General features: G+C 59.7%; 1 protein-coding gene across 4 annotated transcripts in view; it reads left to right on the top strand.

Moving 5' to 3' along the window:
* ARAP1 (ArfGAP with RhoGAP domain, ankyrin repeat and PH domain 1) overlaps window positions 1-22,965 on the top strand; it is a 54,894-nt gene that overhangs the window by 4,311 nt on the left and 27,618 nt on the right. For 2 of the 4 annotated variants that reach the window (XM_051851140.2, XM_051851128.2), the window contains exons 2-3: window positions 9,869-9,942; window positions 16,968-17,505. In XM_051851140.2, coding sequence (XP_051707100.2) covers window positions 17,012-17,505 — 494 coding nt within the window. In that variant the 5' untranslated portion in view covers window positions 9,869-9,942; window positions 16,968-17,011. Of the gene's footprint in view, window positions 1-9,868; window positions 9,943-16,967; window positions 17,506-21,002; window positions 21,334-22,965 lie in introns of those variants that run through there. The other 2 variants (XM_070074954.1, XM_070074955.1) reach the window with 2 other exon arrangements.

The following is a 22,965-nucleotide window of genomic DNA, read 5'->3' as shown; positions in this document are numbered from 1 at the left end:
CTCAGCCTCCCAGGGGCTTCAGGGAGGGGCAGGAAGCAGCAGAGGAACCTCCCAGGCCTTCTAGTCCCCAGGGGTGGGCAGGACAAGGCAGGAATCAAGCAAAGCAGGCAGGTGGAAGTGAGGACAGAGAAGGAGAGAAGGAAGGGCCTTTCCCATCTCCCCGCTCCCTCCCCGGCAGGCAGGACTTTCTTTTTTTTAAAAGAATTATTTATTTTATTTGAAAGGCAGAGTTGAGAGAGAGAGAGAGAGAGAGAGAGAGAGAGAGAGAGGTCTTCCATCTACTGGTTCACTCCCTAAATGGCTGCAATGCCCAGGGCTGGGCCAGAGTGAAGCCAAGAGCCTCTTTTAGGTCTCCCACATGGGGGCAGGGGCCCAAGCACTTGGGCCACCTTCTGCTGCTTTCCCATGTATATTAGCAGGGAGCTGGATCGAAGTGGAGCAACCGGGACTTGAACAGTACTCATATGGGATGCCAATGTCGCAGGTGGCAGCCGGACCTGCTGCACCACAGAGCTGGCCCTGACAGCCTGGATTTTAAGATTGGAGTCTGAGATTCCAGACATCACAGATGCACAGGTTCTGGAGTTTGATGCAGCTATGGTTGCCAGCTTCCTAATTTCTGGAACTCCAGGTCCCAGGAGCCCGGGAGGCCAAGGTTGGGTGGGGTGCCCACATGGGGACTGAGCTCCCCAGCGATTCTCAGCACTGCTTGGCATCTCAGGGCCCCACTGTGCTCTCTACACCCACACCCCCAACATTCAGAAGAAGGCCCAGGGTACCTGGTGCTGGCAGAAGAAGCAGTGGTCTTGGCTGTGGGAAGAGACAGGGCCAGGCCCCCTCTGTACTCCCTGGGGTAGTGGGGCTGTCTGTGTGGGTGCCAGGCAGGGGTTGAGGGAAGGCTCAGAGGGCTGGGGACTGTGGGGGTCATAGGGCAAGGTCAGGGTCACACTCATAGACATTGGGGCCAACAGGGCATGTGGCTCAGCAGACTGGGGTCAGGCCTGGAGGGTCAGGGCCCCCTGGAGAGCGGTGGGTGGAGACCTGAGTTGGGGGAACCCAAGAGGGAGGCAGTGCCCTACTGTGGGGAAATTTACAGTGCCTTCGCCAGCTCCTGCTGGGTGCCTTCCGGGTCTGAGGGCACAGCAGCTGCACTCAAAGGGCTCTGGGCCCAGGGCAGGGGGCCTGTGTGCCCTGCAGGTAAGGTACCTGGCTGGGTGAGCCCCCGGTGGGCATGGCTCTCCAGCCCCTGCCTTGTAAGCTGGGCAAGGCTCTTGGCTGCTTGAGCCTCTGTCTCTGGTCTCTGTGGTGGGGACCTGTGTCCAGGTGGGCTGTTGGGTGACTTTCACAGTTAAAAGGCAACACTTTGTTCTCGATGGCCACCCCCTGTGCGGAGGGGCTGGGCTAGGGTTGGAGGCTGAGCTGCTGCTCCTCTGTCTGTCTCAGCCGTGAAGACGGACGCGCTGAGCCTGGGTTCTGGTCTAACGGTCCTGGTCAGGGTTGTGAACTGGGACACTCAGCTGCCTCCGCCGCCTGTGGCCTGCAAACCCACATCGCTCGGTGCAGGGCTGGCCCAGCCCACGCGGCGGGTGGGGGCTGCTCCAGAACCTCTGAAGTCCCCCAAGGGACGGGCGGCTGGGCCGGGTCCTGCCCCTGGCTTGCCGGGCGGCCCTCTCTGGGGCTCACGCTCCCTTCCGCAGCTGAGGAGCATTGGCGCGGGTGGTGAGGTGGTGTGGTATGCTGGGCGGGGCCTGAGGGGCAGCAGGTGGACGGGGACCCGGTTCCAGCCTTACCTTGACCCCTGGCTCCCCATGGACCTTGCCTGGGCTACTTGCTGTCCTTGTGTAAAACTGAGAAGTGTTCATTCAGGCAGGATAGTCACCGGTGCCACCTTTGGGACCCAGAGCAATCAAACTGGAGGTGAGAGAGAGAGAAGAGAATGTGGTCGACACAGCCACAGGCAGTGACAGCTGGGCTGACCAGGGCTGTCACCGTGGGAGCCCGAGGCTGCTTCCTGGAGCACATGACCACGGAGCTTGAAGGGCGAGGTAGAGAAAGAGTCCCAGCAGAGGACGGAGTAGAGCAAAGGCCTGGTGGGGAGGTGCTGGGGCGGGTGGAGGGGAGAGAGCAGAGGACTCGAGGCTGGGGAAGAGGGCCCCTGGCAGGAGCCAGAGGCTGGGGCCTTTGAGCCCCGAGGAAGGGCCAGGCAGGCAGGGAGAGGCGACAGCTGCCTGGGGTGGCTGCTGGTCCCAGAGACTCTGGGGAGCCTGGTGGCTCTGACCCGCCTGGGGTTGACTGAGGGGTGGCAGCGTCCAGGCCAGCACACCCCTGGTGTGGGTGAGGGCTGCCCCCCCACCCCCCGCAGTGTTTATCAGGTCAGCCCAGCAGGAAGTGGCTGGGACAGCCTCAGAGGTGGAGAGGAAGGGGCAGGCCCAGCCCCAGAAGGTGACAAAGGAGCCTCACTCAGACCTTCCCGAGCTAGACCTGGGGTCTGACCCTTGACACCTGCCCCAGGCCAGCCACACCTCTGCAGAGCCTGGCCCTGCCCTTCCCCCCACTCTCTCCCCTGTGTGCGGGCCCAGCCTCCATGGCCGCCCGTAGAGCTGGAGTGGCCACAGGGGTCACCCACCGGCGCTGTGGCGAGCCAGGCCTCTGCGGATTGCCGCTGCCGCGTCCCCCAGGTCCTGACCCAGCAGGTGGCACTGACAGGGAGACATGATACCTGCTGGTGGGGGTCGGTGGGCAGGAGGCAGCGACCCAGGGGTGCTTGTTGGGCTGCTCAGGGAGGGGTGGCAGCGCACGTGTGGGGGCTGCAGGAGCTCAGGGGTGCTGCCCCAGGGAGAGAGCACGCGAGCCGTGTGCCAGAGGCGGGGGCAACCGTGCGCTCTGGCTGTGCATCCCATGTGGCCCTGGTGCCATAGCAGCTTCCCCTTTCAGGGGCCAGCAGCAAGGAGCCGGCCAGGGAGAGGACAGGTGTTCCCCTGCTCCCCTGGGCCACGAGTCTTGGGGTGCAGAGGGCTCACCCTGCCCCTGCTCAGTGGGTGGAGCCTCACCTCTCGCCTACCCCGGACTACTCTGTCCTGCCTGCCCCTGCTGCCTGTGTGGCAGGAGTTGGCCCACCCCCTCCCCCACTGGCGGTGTCCAGGACTCCCCTAGGGTCCGGGATACAGCGGAGGATCTTGGGGAGCCCTATGGTGGTGCCTCCCTCACCCTCTTGATAACGAGCTGCCCCCAGTGGCCCCTGGAAGGCACCTGGACCGAAGGGCCAGGCCTGAGCCCAGTGCAGCTCCACAGGCCTGGGCTTCGAAGGGCCTGAGCCGAGGCTGAGGGAGCAGGCAGCACGGATTCGGGGTAGGGCGGTGGGGGTGAGGGTTGTGTCAGTGTGGCCCAGCGGGCTCGGCGGGTCTAGGTGGGGCCGGGAAGGGGGAGGCACCAGGCCCAGGGCTCTGCACACACGGAGGGGGTGAAGGGGTGGTGACGAGGAAGGAGTGGAGGTCCCCAGTGCCTCATCTGGAGGTGGCGGTGTGAGGTGGGCCAGAGGGGGACAGGACGAGATGGACTCTCCCAGGGCCTGGGACCAGCGTGTGGCTGTCAGCTTTCTCCACCAGCCGCTGAGCATCAGACACGCCCTCCCTCCCTGTCCCTCTTCCCCAGGGCGGGGGGGGGGGTCGGAGGAGGGGGTGTCAGGTGCTGACTGGAGGACAAGCCCCGGGGGCCCTGGTGTGCGGTGATCACTGCAGGGCCTGGGTCCATTGAGCCAGTGCTCTGTGCTGCTGGGTCCAGGGTGTGTGTGAGTGTGTGTGTGAGTATGTGTGTGAGTGAGTGTGTATGTGTGAGTGTGTGTATGTGTGAGAGTGTATGTGAGAGTGTATGTGTGTGTGAGTGTGTATGTGTGAGTGTGCATGTGAGTGTGTGTATGAGAGAGTATGTGTGTGTGAGAGTGTGTGTGCATGTGTGAGCATGTGTATGTGTGAGAATGTGTATGTAGGTATATGTGTGTGTGAGTGTATATGTGAGAATATGTGTATGTGAGTATGTATATGTGTGAGAATGTGTATGTGTGTGTGTGAGTGTGTGTGTGTGAGTCAGTGTGTGTATGTGTGAGAGTGTATGTGAGTGTATGTGTGTGTGTGTGTGAGTGTGTATGTGTGAGAATGTGTATGTGTGTGTGTGAGTGTGTGTGTGTGAGTCAGTGTGTGTATGTGTGAGAGTGTATGTGAGAGTGTGTGTGTGTGTGTGTATGTGTGAAAGTGTGTGTGCATGTGTGAGCATGTGTATGTGTGAGAATGTGTATGTAGGTATATGTGTGTGTGAGTGTGTATGTGAGAATGTGTATGAGTGTGTATATGTGTGAGAATGTATATGTGTAAGTGTGTATGTGAGTGTGTCTGTGTAAGTGGATGTGTGTGGATGTTTGTGTGTCAATGTGTGTGTATGTGTGTGTATGTGTGTGAGTATGTATGTGTGTATATGTGTGCGTATGTACATGTGAGAGTGTGTATGTGTGTGTGTGTTGGGTGGCAACCTTATTTGTTGAGTGATGTCTTAGACCCTTGGAAGGCTAAGGCAGGGGTGGGCAGGGGGCTTTGGGTCTCAGTCAGTCATTTTTCCAGCCATGTGACCCAGGAAATCAGCAATTTTATAAAGTTCCCTTAGTAATCTGTGTGTATTTTATTTATTTATTTATTTAAAGATTTATTTATTTGAAGGACAAAGTGATAGGGAGAGGGGGAGAGAGAGAAAAAAGAGAGAGAGAGAGCTTCCATACCCTGGTTACGCCGCAAATGGCCACGATGGCCAGCACTGCAGCCAAGCCAAAACCAGGAGCCGTAACTCCACCCAGGTATCCTGTGGGTGACAGGAGCCCCAGCACTTGGGCTGTCCTCTGCTACCTTCCCTGGTTAGCAGGGAGCTGTTTCTGAGCTGGGGCAGCCGGGACTGGAACTGGACTCTGCTGTGGGATGCCGGTGGCTGTAGTGGTGTATTTGAGATCATATAACTATGTGATGATAATGGTGCTGGGAAACAAAGTGGAGCAAACTCAGCTGTAATGACTCGAAATACATTTGCTGGTTTTTCCTGTAAAGATAAAACTGGTACCTCGCTGTAACAGCTCGAAGTGAGGCTTGTAGAAAGTGGAAGTCTTTGAAGACCGGGACTGGAGTTGGGGTTAGGGTGAAACTGGGCTCCTCCTGGCCTGTAATGTCCCTTGGGTATTAATAAACTGTGGTTGAGCGTCTTATCAGGGTGGTGCTGATAAGGCTAGTACAAAATATTTGTTAAAGTGTTCTGCCTCTCACCAGATTCTCTGCGTGTGTAGCGGGGGTGTGGGTGTGCATGTTGCGCACTGCCCAAGGGCACCTGGAAGATGCGGAGGGGCGGCCGGGGAAGGGAGGGCTGAACTAGGCTGTCCTCCGCGGTCTGCTGCCTGCCGGGCCATGGGCTCAATTTCTCCTTTGCCAGAAGGCCCCAGCTGGGTGGGAACCCCTCTTTGTCCTGGAGTGCGGTGGTGCCAGGTGCTCCAAGAGGAGGTCCAGCGGCCAGTGGGGGTCGTGTGAGGGGCTCTGCCGGGGGTGTGATTGAGGGGATGTGCTGGTTGTTGGTGTCTGGTGCAGCCTCAGGAAGCTGAGGGCCCCTCTGGTGGGACCAGCTGGGCCTTGCTGTGTTGGCAGTCAGGGCGGGGCAGGGCGCAGAGGGCGAGCGGGTCTGCTCCTCGGACATGTGTGAGTGTCACAGTGGTCTGGGTGCCGGCTCTGCGACACGGGCACGCACAGCCCTGCATGGCTTGTCTGGAGCTCTGGGTGATGAGCTGGAGCCAGGACTGGAACCCACACCTGCTTTGCTTCCTGCGTGGGGAAGGGACTCAGGCCTGGAGCCCGGGGACTCTCCGCCAGCCCCCCAGCAGCCCCCTAGGTACCTGAGGCAGCCCTTTCTTCACCCAGAGCCCTGGGACCACAGAAGATAGGCTGTGCCAATGGGGGTGGGGGGATGAGGCAGAGGTGGGGGTGGCAGGAGACCCCAGATGCCTTCCTGGGATTGCCGTGGGGCACCTGGAAGCAGCCTCCTTGGCTTAGGAGTCCGGGGTGCAGGGAGCCGGCCTGTCCCCGGGGCGGGGGCCACTTCTGCACCCTCTGCGCTGCGAACCCAGCCCCCACCTAGTTCCTCATAGAGACGGGAAGTGTGTCTCCAGGGCTTCTTGCCTGAGTGAGCGGGGTCCTGAGCGCCCTGGAGGCCGGTGTAGGGTGGCCCTGCGGCTGTCCCAGGTGAGGTGGGGGTGGGGTAGGGTAGGGGGGCTCCTGGCGCTCTGGGCAGCGCGCACAGTGACCCGCTGGCCAGAGCCGCATGCTCTGCGGGGTGCCTGCTGGGGTGGAGGGTGGTCCCTGGAGGCTGTGCCCCTGGGGGCGGGTGAGGTGTGCATTTGTGGTCAGGGTGGCTGTGTCCCAACAGGTTCCTTGTTCCCGTGTGGGGAGCGCTGAGGGGTTTCCTGAGGTCTGGATGCGGGGTCCCTGCCCAGCCTGTCTGCCCACAGAGGGTGAGCAGGCTGCGCCCATCGGGGCTGGGTCTCTGCCGGGCTGCGCACAGGGAGCTGGGCGCCATCTGGGAGGCAGCCCAGCCGCAGGGCTCCCCAGCTGCCTGTGGAAGGAAGGAGTAGGACGGGGAGGCTGGCCTGGGCTGGGCTGACTCACTCGTGGCAATCGTGGCAATCGGATGGGGAGGGGGCCCAGGGAGGCACCAGGGGCTGCAAGCTGTGCAGTGACGGCGGGTAGGGGCGGCCCCAGGCCTCTGCAGTGTCCTCTGGGTCAGCCAGTCCTTCCTCGCTCTCGCAGCCTGGCGTGGCCTCCTCCCTCCTCCCCATGGGTGGTGGCGGTCCCATCCTCTGGGGGTCCCGGTGGGCACCAGGTCTGCACCTCATGCGACCTCCATGAGATGGGGTCAGGCTCCCAGGCGAGGGGGTGGCTGTGAGGATGGGTGAAGTGCAGGTGGGAGCATGGTGGGGCCGGGCGCGTGCCCGCACTTGGTGGGAGAGGAAGCTGGGTGCAGCACCTGTCCTTGGCTCGTGGCAGAGCGTGCATCCCTGGGCGGGGGCGGGTGGTGAGGTCAGGAGGAGGATGCTGGGGGGGTGGGGAGGAGAAGGGAGGAAGGCAAGGTCTGCCCTGGGGCTAAATGGCCAGAGGGCAAAGGAGGCGGCTTTGGCCGGTGGGAAAGACTCAAGCCAGGCCGAGGAAGAAGCGGTGGGCAAGGGGCGAGACTCCGGACGACACTGGCTTACCTCTGGACTGGAACTGAACTCCCCTGGACTGCACCATGGGAGGGGGCGGGTGGGATGGAGCAGGATACTCCAGGCCCCTAGGGGGTTGGGTGGAGGTGGACCCCAACGGATGAAGCAGCCAGAGAAAGAGCAGAAGCCCTGCTGAAGCTCAGCCTCAGAGAGCTGCGAGTCTGAGGGGGAAGTTAGGGAGGACTTTCTGGAGGAGGTGGCCTGGAGCCAGGAACTGAAGATGGGAGGGAGTGGTTTGTGCACTCACTGTCAGCAGACAAGCGTGGGGGCTCCCCGTGGGCAGCCTGGTGCCTGGGGTGAGAAGTGGCTAGGAGTCTCGTACGGGCCAGCTGGGGCTTGGGGGCGTGACACCGAGCGCCTTGCCGAGTCACTTCCTCACTGTGGGCGCGCACTTCTTCATCCGTGAGCATCAGGGCTGGGCAGGCTGACGACGGTCGGGGGACTTGAGGGCGCAGGGAACTGCGGACGGGCTGTGGCTGGCACAGCTGGGAGATGCTGGAAGGCAGAGGCCGGGGCAGTGGGCTGTGGAAGCTGCCCCGGGCCCTCGGTGGGGTGGAGGGGAAACCCCGGCCTGCGGCCGTGCTGTTGCAACCGGATGACAGGCCCTCAGCCGCCCTGCCTCCCTGGGCGAGGCCTCGGCGATGGGTCAGCAGCTGTAGGGCTCGGCCTCAAGGCAGGCCTGGGCTTAGGGCAGAGAAAGTGAGGCACTTGCCCTGGGTGCCGAATTCAAGGGGCGCCAGCGCGTTTGCTGACCAAGGTCCATGCATGATATGTTCCTGCCATTAAAAATCAAATTAATGCAAAAATTCCATCATGAGTATGTAGAAGATCATAGCCAATTCATTCTTTATCTCAGAAGGATGTCTTTTTTCAGGGAGCTGCCTCCTCCAGGAAGCCTACCGTGATGCAGGCCTGTGGAAGGTCCCCCCGCCCCAGGCTGTTTTTGCTGGCCGGTGGTGTCTGAGGTCTGGCTCTTGCTTCCAGTGCTCTGAGTAGAGCCGTCTCTGAGGGCTGTCGGTGTCGCAAGTCCCCTGTCCCGTTGTCTGACCACTGCAGCCAGCGGCCTCTCGTGCGGGAATAGGAACTTGAGAGAGGCCGAGTGCTCAGCGAGGGGCCCAGCCCTGGGCGCCCAGTGGGGCGGCCGGGCCTCCCTCACTGCCTGGTCACAACAGGTGCTCGCTGCTGTTTGCTGCTCCTCGAGAGGCGTCGAGCCCCGTGAGCGAGGCTGCCCTGTGTGGTAGGAGTCAGGGGCGACCCAGGCGTGCGGCTCAGCTGTCGTAGTAGCCACATTAGAAGGAAACCAGAGGAGTTATTTCAATGTATTGGATACCGTTATCTGTAAGAATATCATTTCGTGACATTAGTCAGTAGGAGGTATCCTTGGGACATGATACATTGGTTTTCGGTCATATCCTAGAAATCCAGTGTTTAGACCCAGCCCACCTCCTTTGGGGGTCCAGTTCCAGGTGTCCGAAGGAGCCATGTGTGGCTGCTGGCCGCTGTGTTGCGCAGTGCAGGGCTACCCTAGCCTCAGGCTGCCCTTCCTAGCTGTGTGGCTTCGGGCAAGTGACCTAACTTCCCTGGGCCTGATTTCTTCACCTTAAAATAAGGATCACCAGGGGCCGGCGCTGTGGCATAGCAGGTAAAGCCACCTCCTGCAGCACCGGAGTCCCACATGGGCACTGGCTGGCATCCCGGCTGCTCCACTCACAATCCAGCCCCCTGCTAATGCACCTGGGACAGCAGTGGAAGATGGTCCAAGTGCTTGGGCCCCTGCACCCACATGGGAGACCCAGAGGAGGCTCCTGGCTCCTGGCTCTTGGCTTTGGCCTGGCCCAGTCCTGGGCATTGCAGCCATTTGGGGAGTGAATGGGAGATTCTCTCTCTCTGCCTCTGCCTCTCTGTAGCTCAGATGCTGGCGTGTGGGAAGAACCCGCTCTCCAGCACTCAGCACCTGGGCGGCTCCGCTGTTTTTGTCCGTGCTTGGACTGGAGGCGCTGGCTACTTAAAGCTCAATTCGAAAACTCAGCCCTCTCCCGAGCACTGGCCATTGAAGGCAGTTAGGGAGCTAGTGCAGAGCACTGCTGGTGCTGTGCTAACCCCGCCCCAGCGGCCCATGACCTGACTGCTGCAGGTGGGCGTGGGGGGATGGAGGGGAGGGGGGCACCTGTCCTTGGCACCTGCCTGCCTCCAGATGGGGTGAGGGGTGAGGGGCGCCTCTGAGCCGCAGGGCAGGACCTCAACCTCCCCCGGCACTTGGCGGTGGGGCCCTGGGATCTCCTTTTCGCTCAGCCCACTCATGGTGGCCCTCAGGCATCGTGGAGAGGGCTGTCCCTGACAGGCCACCCAGGGTCTGCGTCTGTCCCCACTGCTGCTGCCCAACACAGGGGTCCCCAGAGAGAGGGACGTCCTGACTCCCTTTCCCACCTGGGCGGCCCCCACCCAGGGGCAGCTCTGCCGGCCGCCTCCTCCCCTTGGGCCCCCTTGCCTGGCCTCTGGGAACCCTTCCCTCTCCTTCCGCCTCCGCTGGCCTCGCTGCTGCCACCGGCTGCCCTGCCTCACACGCTTTCTCCCCCACCCCTGTCCTTGCAGCCTCGAGCCCAGGCCGCGATGAGGAGCCCCTCGGAGTAGCTGCTGCCCCCGGGAGGACCTGGGCAGCCCGGCTGGTGAGTTGGGGGTGGGAAGGGTGGGCCTGAGTTGGGGGTGTCAGGCCAAGGCTGGCCCCTGAGGTTTCTTTTTTTTAAAAAAAAATTAATTATTTTATTTGAAAGACAGAAATGTGCCATCCACTAGTTCACTCCTCAAGTGTGCCCCACAGCCAGGGCTGGGCTGTGTTGAAGCCAGGAGTCCAGAACTCCATCTGGGTCTCCCACATGGGTGTTAGGGACCCAAGTACGTGAGCGCCCGGGGTGCATGTTAGCAGGGAGCTGAGCTGGAAAGCAGAGCTGAGACTCGAACCCAGCACACAGTAGGGGCTGTCAGGCATCCCTGGTGGCGGCTCTGCTGGTCCTGAGTTTGAGCAGCAGAGGCCGCCACCCCGGGAGCTCGCTGGGCACCTGGCCCTGGGCTCAGGAGGGCCGGGAGGGCAGGACCTGCAGGCTGCGTTTGGGGTGGGGCGGGGTCTGCTCTGGTGACCCCCGTCCCTGGTCAGTTTCCCAGGCTCTGTTTGTGACGATCACCTTCTCATTCAAATTGTATTCACTTTTTGGAAAATGGTACAAAATCCAAAGCTACAGACAGGTGTAGTAAAGGGGGTCTCTCTCTCTCTTCCCTGCTGCTAGTCCTCCCTGTAGGCAGGTCTTGGTCTCTGAGTATTCAATGGCGTGTATGTGTGTGTTGTGTATATGTGTGTGGCATGCATGTGCGTGTGGTGCGTGTATGTGGGGGATATGTGCTGTATATGGGGTGTGTGTTGTGTATATGTGTGGCATGCATGTGTGTCATGTGGCATGTATGTGTGTGTGGTGTGTGTGTTTATGGGGGGGCATGTGCTGTATGTGGGGGGTGTGTGTATGGTGTGTGTTTGTGTGTGTGTGTGTGTGTAGATGACCAGTTTGTTTTTCTCTGTAACCCAGATGTTTACATAATACTGTCTGCACTTTGCTTTCCTACTTTATTTCAAAGGCAGAGTTACAGAGAGAGAGGAAGTGGCGAGGAGATCTTCCATCTGCTGGTTCACTCCTCAAATAGCTGTGACAGTCGGGGCTGGGCCAGTCTGAAGCCAGGAGCCAAGAACTCCATCCAGGTCTCCCACATGCGTGCGGGGCCCAAGCACTTGGGCCATCATCTGCTGCCTTCCTGGGCACATTAGCAGGAGCTGGACCAGAAGTGGAACAGCCAGGACTTGAACCCCTGACCAGCACTCTGATAAGGGATGTTGCTGTTGCAGGTGGTGGTTTAACCCACTGTGTCACAATGCCAGCCCCAACAATACATTTTTATTATTTTATTTACAATTTTTAGCTTACCTGCAAGGCAGAGAGAGAGAGAGACAGACACACAAAGCCAGAGATCGCGCATCTGCCGGCTCACTTCTGAAGTCCCCACGGCAGTGGGCATGGACGAGGCTTACTCTGGAACTGGGAACTCAGCACTTGAGTTGTCACCACTTGGGGCTGGAATCGGCACTGGGGCTGTGACCCAGACCCAGACCCAGGCTCTCCACCATGGGCTGCGGTGTGCCCCTCTGCTACATGGCTGCCCCACAGGAGATCTTTAGTCCCGTTTTGTATGAGCTTTAGAATCTGCCTGTCTAAACAATCCCGCTTGGTAATTTTAGCTGGGATTGCGTTGAAGCTGCGACTTCACCCTGGGCTGTAGGGAGCCACCCTGTCCGAGGGCACTGCTCGCAGTTTTGTTTGTGTCTTCCTTTGGGTGCCTCACGTCATCTCCCTTTTTAAAAAAAAAAATAATAATAACATTAATTTGAAAGGTAGAGCAAGAGAGGGAGAGAAAGGAATCTTCCATCTGCTGGTTTCTTCCAAGTGGCTGTAACAGCCAGGGCCAGGCCAGAACAAAGCCAGGAACCTGGAACTCTACCCTGCTCTCCCACGCAGGTGCAGGGGCCCAAGGACCTGGGCCGTCTTCTGCTTTCCCAGGCCACAGCAAAGAGCTGGATCGGCGTGGAGCAGCCGGGTCTCTGATGTGGGATTTTGGCGTTGCAAGTGGCCACTTAGCCCACTGTGCCACAGTACCAGCCCCTCCTCACAGCACCTTTTTATTATTATTGTTGTTGTTGTTGTTATTAAGGGCCAGTGGTTCAGAACTAGGTGACAGAGAAGGATACGCAGTGAACAGTTTTCTTCCCCACAGAGGTGGGTTTCCCGGGAAACTGGGGTCCGGCTCCGGGCTCCTTCCAGGATGCAGAGAAGGGCTGGGGCAGCGTGTGCACGCGGGCCTGCGTTGAGAGGACGTCCGTGCCGTGAAGTCTCAGGCCCCCTGCGCTCCGGGTGTGCCTCTCCCCTCCCCCCGCCCCTCAACCCCGTTTCCTGCCTCGGGAGAAACGGGGACCTAGCATTGTCGCCTGCCTCCTGGATGCCTTTCCAGGGACCCCGCAGGCACTGTCCCTTCGCTCTTCCCCCAGGGGCAGAGTGTCATGTGACATCTTCACAAAGCTCACGGAGCACGTGCGATGTGTGGGAACTCTGCATGGACTGTGCAGTTTTTGCTCTGAGATAAACTTCCTGCTGGGTCACCCCCATGATGGCTGCAACAGCTGGAGCTGGGCCAGGCCAAAGCCAGGAGCCAGGAGCTCCATCTAAGTCTCCCACGTGGGTGCAGGGGCCCAAACACTTGGACCATCTTCTGCTGCTTTCCCAGGCCGTTAGCAGGGAGCTGGATTGGAAGCGGAGCAGCCAGGGCTCCATCCCAGGCACCCTGGGTATCCCAGAATGACTTCACCCATTGCATCACAAATGCAGCCCCTAAATTTGTCTCTTACTCTCCTGTCCCATGACCGTTTTGGGTGCTGTGTGATCCTGCTGCGCGTGTGCCAACGCGACAGTGTGCGCGTGTCTGGGGGAGGTATGCAAGGCGCTTCCTCTTTTTCCATGTTGTGCAAATATTCTATTGCATATGTAGCCCGTAATTTAGTTAAACATTCTCCCACGGAGGGACATTTGGGTTATTTCCAGCCTTCTGCTATTACACACGGGACTGCAGCCAATAGCCTTTTTATACAGTAATCCCTCATGTCACACGTGTGCCCCTGGTGGCACTTGGGGTTTTCCTGGTGGGGGTGTTCCCCTCCCTAAGGGCCCCCCCATCCTCCCCACCCACCGTCGGCAGGGAAAGGCAGAGTCAGTTACCGGTGCTGTGCGTCTCGGTGTTTCTCGTTGCCAGTCTGATGGTGGAAGGCTTTGCTGGTCTGAAGGTGGAAGGTGGAGTTTCGCTGTTTTCCACCTGCTGTGTTCTGGTGGGAGGCTTAGGGGCCCTGTGTGAATGTCCCTTCCTGTGAATTTCCCTGGTCCTCTGCTTCACTCCCTTTCTGTTGGGTTGCTGATCTGTTTCTTAATTTGAGGTGCTTTCCAACAGGTAGGAAAGTGGGCCCCCCGGGATCCGGGGCTGTGAGGTGTCCCCTGGGCTCATGGTACCGTGCAGGATTTTATATACAAGCAGGCGTGGCTTCACGGAGGAGCACTTGCCCAGTCCCAGGTGGCACAGGGCAGCCTCCTGACGCACGTACTGCCAGCACCACACGGCACGCTCCCTGCACTGAGCTCTTTTCAGTAAGTAGAAGCCCACTCCAAAGTCGCGATCAGACGCGTAGCACTGTGCGGTGTTTGCGTCAGCCGGTGCCCTGTGCCGGCTGTGAGCGGCAGTGCAGGTGTACCCTCAGCCGAGGGACTTTTTCATCTCCTTTGTAGGCTGACGGGGCCGCTGTCCCACGGGGAGGTAGGCTGTTGTGTGAAAGGTTGCTACGTGGCATACGGCTGTGGCTAAGAGTTCTGGTCTTCTGGGTTTGCAGTGCTCCCAAAAGGCTTTGGCTTCCCTAGGGTGATTTTTTCCAAAGTTTTAGTTTTTGTGCTGGAGTTTGTGAAGTGGGAGGTGGGGTCTGCCTCGGGTGTTCCTAGCTCACCCCACAGCAGCGCTGACGGCATCAGGACCCTGCTCTCCCCAGCCCTGGAGACGCTGCCCTGTTTTCTGCAGTTGCACACGTCTTTGAGTCCAGTATTGAACTTTCTGTTCTGTTTGCTCACGCGGGGGTACCCCACGCGGTTCGAGGTATCAGGACTGTTTCTGATCACTGTCTGGCTGTTCTGACTGGGTCTGCGTGTGTTGCCGGAGCCGATTCTACACGTTTCCCTTCCTCTCCCCGCTTCCAGGACTTTTCCAGCTCCTCCTGCCTGTTGAACGTTCCTCGCGAAGTTTGAAGTCAGCTTGTCTAGCTGCCAGAAAATCACCTTGTATGTGTATGTGTGCACGTGTGCGTGTATGGATGCCTGTGTGTGTATGTGTGTGGTGAGGGTGTTTGTGGATGTGTATGGGTATCTGTGTGTGTGTGGCTTTGTATGTGTGGTGTGTGTGTATCTGTGTGTGCATGTATGTGGATGTGTGTGTGATGTGGGTATCTCTGTGGGTGTGTATGTGGGGGATATTTTTGTGTATATGTGATTGTAGGTGTGTGTAGGGGGTATGTATGTGTGTGCACATGCATGTATGTGGGTATGTGTGTGTGTATGTGTATGGTGGGCACATGGTGTGTGGTATGTATACGTGTGGGATGGGTGTGTGTCACATGTGTATGTCTGTGTATGTATATGTGTGTGGGTTTTCTTGTGTATATATATGGTTGTGTAGGTGTGTGTGTTGGGGTGTGTATGTGTCTGTGTGTATGTGGGTGTATGTGTGGTGTGGGTGTGGGTGTGGTGTGGGTGTCTGCTTGTGGGTATGTATGGGTGTGGGGGAGTATTTTTGTGTGTGAGTGTATGTGGGTGTGTAGGTGTGCATATGTGTGTGTGGTGTGGATGTATGTGGATGTGGGTGGGTACATGTGTGCATATGTGTGTATGTGTGGTATGCATGTATGTGTATGTGTATATATGTGTGTGGTATGTGTGTGGTGTGTATGTGTCATGTATGTGCTGTGTGTGTATATTTGTGATGTATGTCTGGTGTACATTTTTGTGGTGTGGTATGTGTGTGTATGTATGTGGGTGGTGCATATGTGTATGTGGCATGTGTGGTGTATATGTGTATGTACGTGGTATGTGTATGTATTCGGTATATGTATGTATTGGTGTGTGCATGTGTGTTTGGTGTATGTGTGTGGTGTGTGTGTGTGTGCTGTGTGTGGTATGTGTGTATGTGTGTGGTGCATATGTGTATGTGGCATGTGTGGTGTGTATGTGTATGTACATGGTGTGTGTATGTATGTGGGTGTGTGCATGCATGTATGTATTGGTGTGTGCATGTGTGTTTGGTGTATGTGCATGTGTGTTTGGTGTATGTGTGTGGTGTGTGTATGTGTGCTGTGTGTTGTATGTGCATGTGTATGTATGTGGTGTGCGCATGTGTGTGGTATAGATGTGTATGTATGTGTGTATGTATGTGGTATGTGTGTATGTGTGTGTATGTGGTGTGTATATATATGGTGTATGTGTGTGTCTGGTGTGTATGTGTGGTATGTGTATATGTGTATGCATGTAGTATGTGGTACATGTGCATATGTGTGTATGCGGTATGTGTGTATGTATGTGGTATATTTATATGTGTGTGGTGTGTGCATGTGTGGTGTGTATATGTGGGTATGTGCATATATGTGGTGTGTGGTATATGTGTGTATGTATGTGGGTGTGGTGTGTGCATGTGTGTATGTATGTGGTGTGTGCATGTGTGTATGTGGTGTGTATGTGGGTGTGGTGTGTGCATGTATGTGGCGTGTACATATGTATATGCATGTGTGTGTATGTGGTGTGTGCATGTGTGTGTATGTATGTGGTGAGTGTGTTTGATAGGGTCGTGTGCTCTCACAGATGGCCTGGAGAGAAGCAGGGTCTTTGTGGCGTCTTCCGCTGGGGACTTTCTTGTTGGACCAGATCTTTTAGCCCCTCGATGGCAGCCTGAAGTTTTCGTCTTGGGGATTTGGTTTCTTCCTTAGGCAGTGACTTCTTGGTGCCTTCCGTTTTGCGATGCCTGGCTGTCACTTACCAATGTCCGTTTCTGTTGGGTGGATCTCAAATCTGCCCCCTGCTGAGTCCCCGTGTTGATGGTGATGGCCGAGGCCACCAGCTGGGACTTGCCAGCTCAGGAGTCACATTCTAGGCAGCTGGCACTGGCTGAGCCTTCCTCCTCCCTCCTCCTCCTCCTCCCTCCTCCCTCTTCCCACTCCCCTCTCCCTCCTCCTCCTCCCTCCTTCCTCCTCACTCCTCCCTCTCCCTGTTCCCTCCCTGTGCCTCTTGCTTATTGTGCTCCAGAACCTTCAGAGCAATGTGAATAATAATAATAAGATATTACAAACTTTAATGGGAAATTTTCTGTTTTTCCATTAAGCAAGATGTTCGTCAGTCAATTTCTGTTTTGGTGAGAGCGTCGTTTAGATCAGCTGGGGACTGAGCTGTGTCTCCTCTGTCTAGGGGCTGTGGGGATGACCAGGTAGCATTCTGTCTCCTGTCAATCACGTCCTCTGTCCATGCCCACCACCCCAGGAGCTCTGAGCACCGGGGTGGAGTCTGAGCTCCAAGGCTATTTGGAATGAATGAATGAATGAATGAATGAATGACTTTCCCTCCTTGGTGGTGGGAGGAGTCCCTCACAGGGCCAGAGTGAGGCTGAGGCCGGGTTGACCTCTATTTCTTCCAGGGACATGGAGGGGGGTGAGGCAAGGCTTGGACCCCAGCCTGGGCCTGACCCTCTGCTGGGGACATGGCTCATGCTGGAGCCCGCGGGGCCAGACACAGCCGCGGTCACACCATCGTCTTGCAGCGGTGGCTGAGGCTGTGTATGGGGGTGGGGGCGGTGCCTGCCCTGCAGGCCTCAGAGGGTCCGAGGGGGGCTGTGGAGGAGGTGAGGCACAGGGAGAACTGGGGAGTCGGAAGACCCAGCAGTGCCTGCCTTTGCCTGGCCCCGGTGGGGGAGGGGGCTCCAGGGCAGAGCTTCAGCCCACGGCATGGGAGAGCCACAGAGGGAGGCTGATCTGGGGCCCACTCCTGGGCAGCCACGCCTCTGACCCGTGCCCATCTGTGTCTTCCAGGCGTGGACAGAGCCCTGCCGGCTGGGCCTCTGCTGGCGGGAGCCATGGCAGAGGCCGGGGACGCCGCGCTGTCGGTGGCCGAGTGGCTGCGGGCGCTGCACCTGGAGCAGTACACGGGGCTCTTCGAGCAGCACGGGCTGGTGTGGGCCACCGAGTGCCAAGGCCTCAGCGACGCCCGCCTGGTGGACATGGGCATGCTCCTCCCTGGCCACCGCCGCCGCATCCTGGCGGGCCTGCTCCGTGCCCACGCGCCCCCGGCCCCCAGCCCCTGCCCCACCCCACGGCCTGTGCCCATGAAGCGCCACATCTTCCGCTCGCCACCTGCACCTGCTGCTCCACCCGAGCCGCTGCCTGCGGCTGGAGAGGGTGCGGGGCAGCCTGCGGTGCCTCCCATCCCGCCCCGCAGGAGCTGCCAGCCGCCTGCCTGCTTCTCCGCCCCGGACCCCCTGCCGCCCCCGCTGCCTGCCAAGCGGCATCTTGTGGAGCCCAGCGTTCCACCCGTGCCCCCACGCACGGGCCCGCCCCGCCTGCTGGTGAGGTGAGTGATGTCCCTGGGCTGGCGGGATCCCCGGGGGTGGATGGGGGATCGTGGCCTTCGGCCCTGGGGTAAGAGACTCCCAGGGGGAGGAGCAGAGGCACTGGCCCGGGCATCGGGGATGGTGCCAGTGTGACCTGGCGTGACGTGCTGTATGGGCCCAACGGGGAACCAGTGGGGTTTGCAGCAAGTGCGGATGATGTCTGAGGCTGGTGGGGAGGAGCCCTCAGGCTGTGCTCACTAGATGTGGGGGACGAGGGGGCGTAGGCCAAAGGGATCCAGACGTGGGCCCTAGAAAGGACAGGACCTGGACTGTGTGGCAGAGCCCCCCATGTCCGTCCTGGGTGGCTGGGTAGACAGCTGGTGCTACCCCTGACCCCGGGACCACCGGACGGCGGGAGCTTGGGGTAGTGGTGGGGGTGGGAGAGGGAGCAGCACTGCCCAGCTCCCAGGGCTTGGGCTCCTGTCACACCCTGTCACCAGTTCCTAGGACATTTCTCAGCTGCTGGTGGCCCTGGTGTCCTTGAGTTTCTTCCCCGTCGGTGGACACTGCGTTTTGACCTCCTTCACACGGGCCCTCTCTTCTGCCCTGCGCAGGGGTGCCCAGCGGGAGGAGTGTGTGTCCAGGGGGCCGTGGACATTTGCCGGAGCCCTTGGGTGAAGTCCGGGGCAGCTTCTTGGAGGAGGAAGGCTGTGCAGAGGCCACGGCTCCCCTACCTGCTGGACCTTATATGGGGCATTTTGCCTATGCCATCTTGGTCGTGCCTACAGCAAACCTGGGGGATTTGTGTCCAGGTTCCAAGCAGGGAAAGTGAGACTCTGAGGCAGGAGGGGACAGGGCTGTATCTGTATCTGTGCCTAACACACTGTGTGCGTGGGTGGGGGTCCTGCGGGGCAGGTCTGGGAGATTTCTCCCCACCCAGAGAGGAGCTTGAAGACCAAGCCAGGGCTGTGCTGTTGTGAGGTTTGACTGGTCGGAACTCAGAAAGTGGCGGTGCCTCCTCTAGCTCACACAACTGGGGACGGGAGCTAGGGTTGCCTGGCCCCCACCCCCAAGCCTGGTTTGCAGCCTAGGTTGGAGGTTTTTTGTGCCACTGCGCCCTCTAGTGGCCATTCTCTTGTGTGCAGGAGTACTGTCCCTGAACCCCAGCTGTGAGTAGGGGAGAGACTGCCTGCCTGCCTCTGGGGGCAAGTTGGTGGGTGAGCAAGGGGAGGGAGCAGGGCACTGACATGAGGAGCTCACACAGGCTTAGGAGGGAAAACCTCCAGTGGGAGAATGGGGGCCTGGATTGCTGTTTAGGAGGCAGGACCGTGGTCTGGCCCAGCCAGCTGCGGGAGCCCAGGGAGGAGCTGCTCTCCAGACCACTTCCCTGTCCAGTGTCCCCCACCCCGGCCCCATGGTCTCCGGGGCCTCTGGGGCCCTCCTGGCACTGGCTTGTGAGTTCGGGAGGTTTGCTGGGTAGGGTGAGTCCTGTCCACACCCTGGGGCCCCACCCCCAGAGCCTCAGCCTGGACTCTGCCGCTTAGCCGGCCTTTGGGGGAGGCTGGGCCCGTGGCCAGGGGTGCAGCTGCTTGTACCGTGAGGTCCCCAAGTCCCTTGTGCACAGAGGGAATTCGTAGACAGTCGTTCCCCACCACCTGCGGCCACTCCTTGGGGCACGGGCTGGGTGAAGAGTGACCACCAGGCCTGACTCCCCGGAATCTGAAGTCCTTGGCTCTCAGGACAGAGGGAGTCTCGACAGCTCCGCAGGGAAATCTTGAAGCAGACAAGAGCTTAGCGCATGCGCAACAGGCCAAGGCAGGAGGCCTTACTGGCTTCCTGGCCCCTTCCTGCGGCCCTGGGGTACTTGGTGGGAGGCCATTCTGTCCCCCTTTCAGGAGTCCTGCCCCCTTCCCCCACTGAGCAGGGAGCCCACTCACCATGTGGCATGAGCTCCCATGACGACCGTGTCTATCCCTGCCTGGCTCTGACCTCTCCCCAGGCTCCCGGTGGGGCCCGGAGTTCGTTTGAGCATTATTCTCAGGGTCTTGCCTCCCCAAGAGGCAGGCCCAGGCCACTTTGTGTGTGCACTCCCCCAGGGAGGGGTACGTGCGTGGGTTTGTGCCGGCTCTGGGAGCGGCCTGCGCCATCCTTGCATGTGCGGGCGTGTGGGGACTGCGCAGTTTCGGCGGTGACCTGGAGTGGTGTGTGTGAGCTCGTCGGGGTCTGTGTGCCTGTCGTGCTGCACGGCGAGTTGGTGTGTGTGTGTGTGTTGTTTGTGCACTGTTGGGCATGAGCCAGTGTGTGCACATGCGTGCCTGAGCTGCCGGGAGAGCAAGCCCGCCCACCAGGACTTCAGCTCCCCTGGGACGTGGATCTTCTCCGGGTTTGTTTACTGCTCAGTCCCCAGCATCCGTCCCTTGTCCCTCGGTGGTGGGTGACAAGTGCTAGTGTGAATGTGTATACTGCAGGTGCCAAGCTTGTGTGTGTGCGACTCAGTATACACTGTGCCCCCAATCCCTTCTCCCCGCCACCATATGCTGGGAAGGGAGAGGCCTTCCAAGGAGGCCGGAGGGAAGAATGAGGCTGTGATGGGCGCTGAGGCTACAAATCAGAAAACAGCAAGGGTAGGTCCCTCCTGCCTGGCCTGGGGCCCCGCTGCACCCCCAGACTCTGCACCCCCTCCCATTTTTTAAGCCTGCAGTGAGAACTTGCCGAGATTGTTCTAGAGATGTTTACAAACCTGCCCAAAGTCACTGGGCTTGTTTCTTTTCTGTTACTTTGTTTTTAACATTGATTCTATTTGTTTGAAAGGCAAACAGACAAGGAGAGCCAGAGAGAGAGAGAGAGAGAGAGATCTTCCATTTGCTGATTGACTCCTCAAATGCTCCCAGCAGGGCTGGGCCAGGCCAAGGCCAGGAGCTGGAAAGTCACTGTCACTCTCCCATGTGGGCGGCAGGGGCCCTTGCCTACTTGAACCGTCCGTCATGTCACCTGTCGCCTCCCACAGTGCACATGAGCTGGGAGTAGAGTCAGGGCTGGAACCCAGGCTCTCTGATAGAGGATGCAGGCGTCCCACATGGCGCCTTGGATCTAGGCTCCCGGGTCAGTACATAGAGCCGCTCTTAGCTTGCTCTGGGCCTCAGCGTCCTCCATTCCTGGAGATGCCCCCTGGGACAGGAAGCGTGGTCCAGAGCAGGCAGCTGCTAGCTGGACTCCCAGCCAATCCCTGGTCTCCCTGCAGAATGGTCACTTGTTGCCAGGGCAGAACTTGTTCCCTCCACAGAGCCACTTTCAAAGCCTCTCAGGGCCTCCTTGTGGTGGGGGTGGGGAAGGGGCGAGGCCGGGGCCAGGGCTTCCTGGACGTCCACCCGCCAGGGCCCCAGGAGACCAGCAGGCACGACTGCTAGTCCCAGGCCGGCTTGGCAGGGGGTGCGGCCCCCGGCGGGGTTGCCCCGGGGGATTGTGGGTGGCCGCTGTCCTCGGAGGCCGTTTTCAGGAAGTGTGTGTTGGCCCGGGCCGCAGGGGGCGGGGAGGCGGGGAGCAGGAAGCCAGGGAGACCAGCGCTGGGTGCAGACGGACACAAACACACACTCACTCTCTCACGCTTGAGGACAGGGCCGTTGTCGCACGCTGCAACACACACACACACACACACACACACGCTTGGAGACACGCATCGTGTGTGCGGAGCCTCACCTGGGGCTCAGCACCTCCCATACACCTGGGCCAGGGGCCCAGGCTGACGCGGACGGACGTGCACGGGCAGGCGCGCCCCTTCCCGCACACACTGAGCCCACCTGCCGCCGCCTCGGGAGTCCTTGGGCCCAGGACCCAGCGGGCAGCTGAGGGTGAGCAAGGGGCGGCCCTGGCCAGGCCGGGGGGCGGGAGGCTCCTGGAGGGCCCGGGTGGGCAGGAGGCCCCGCCTGCCCGGCTGTCTGCCCGCTCCGGGAGGCTGGCTTGTCTGCAGGGCTCTCCTCTCCCTTCTCTGTTTTGCTCTCAGAATTTCCTGTCTCTTGCACGCTCCCCACATCTTGTACTTCCCTCCGCCCCTTTCTTTCCTCTCCTTGCTCCCCCCACCACCACCCCCAGGCTCTCCAGGCCTCACGGCCCCATCTGCCCCTCCAGCCCCTCTCCCTGGCTCACCGGAGCCCACGCTGCCTGCTTTCTGGACCCTTCCCAGACTCTGCTCACTGACTGTTCCCTTACAGGGTCTCTGCCTTTGGGGAGCCTGGTGCTGACATCTGTCCTGGGTCTGCTGCCTGCACCCTCTGGGGATTCCCTTGCAGAGGCTCAGGTTGCCTTATCTCACCATCAAGTTCAAGGGCACGGTGGTTCTGAGCACCTCCCTCCCCCTGCCTGGGGTGTTGGGAAGACCTGCAAGGGCTGGCCCTAGGTTGCTGCGGAGCCTCCCCGTCCTCAGGGTGGTGGCACTGTGGGTACCCACAGAGGTTGGGGGCTGCCGGTTCTCAATGAACTCAGAAACCCTGTGCTTGGGTTACTAGGGACGGGAGGAGAGGTCTCGAACCCGAGCCTGTGTGCATACCTGGCTTATTATTCCATGGGGCTCAGTGGATACCTGCACCTGCTCTTTCTGCCAGGGCAGCCCTGGGCTGGGCAGGTGAGGGCCCGGGACAGTCTGTGAGCAACCCTCAGGGCCAGCACAAGGACGGACCTGCGGGGTGCAGGGTGTGCTGCTGTGGGTGACGCTGTCCTCTGCCAGTTCCTGCCCTCGACAGCTGGGGTAGCCTGGGGGAAAGCCCAGTGTAGGCCTGCAAATGCCCAGGAGGGCCAGGTGGAGCGCAGAGGACGGTGCAATGGGGTGGACTTCCTGGAGGACGTGGCTCATTAAATAAAACAAAAACAGGCTCTGTGCAAAATTCTTGGCACACAGTGGTTGCCTAGTAACTGGGAGCTGTTGGCCTGGGGAGGCAGCCAAGTGCTGGGTGGAGCCTCGGTTGTGAGCGTAGACTCCGGGTTGCTTGGCTGCTGCCGCCTGGAGGGAACTGCTGGCTTTCTCCAGGGATCAGGGTGAGGGGAGGTGGCGGTCATGCTGTCAGTCTGTATGTGCTTACCGAGGCTCCTTCTGTGCTGGCCATGCCGCCAGCTTGGAGCGGATCGGCCCTGGGGGCTCACAGCAGGCACCGCATCCCAGCAAGGGCGCTCCTGGGGAAGGGCGTTCTGGGCGGTGATGTGGGCAGAAGCACGTGGAGCAGGAGCAGGGGACCCCCGGCCTGTGGGTCTCAGAACGGAGACAGAAGGAGCCACAGAGGAAGCAAGAGGCATAGCCCCGAAGCCCGGGTCCCTGAGGAGGCCAGGCGGGAATGAGGAAGTGGGCAGCTGGGAAAGTTTGTCCCCATGGGAAGGGCAGGGCAGGGAAGGAGATGGCCCTCCCCACGCCGGCGCTGGGCTGCCCTGCGCGCCAGGGTCTGGGCTTGGGGGCAGGCCTGCCTTGGTGGTCCTCTGAGGTCACTTCAATGACA

Source organism: Oryctolagus cuniculus, chromosome 1 (assembly GCF_964237555.1).
Source record: "Oryctolagus cuniculus chromosome 1, mOryCun1.1, whole genome shotgun sequence".
In the NCBI taxonomy this organism is placed as follows: Eukaryota; Metazoa; Chordata; class Mammalia; order Lagomorpha; family Leporidae; genus Oryctolagus; species Oryctolagus cuniculus.
The sequence above is the reverse complement of the archived record's forward strand: the minus strand, read 5'-3'. Positions and strand labels throughout refer to the sequence as shown.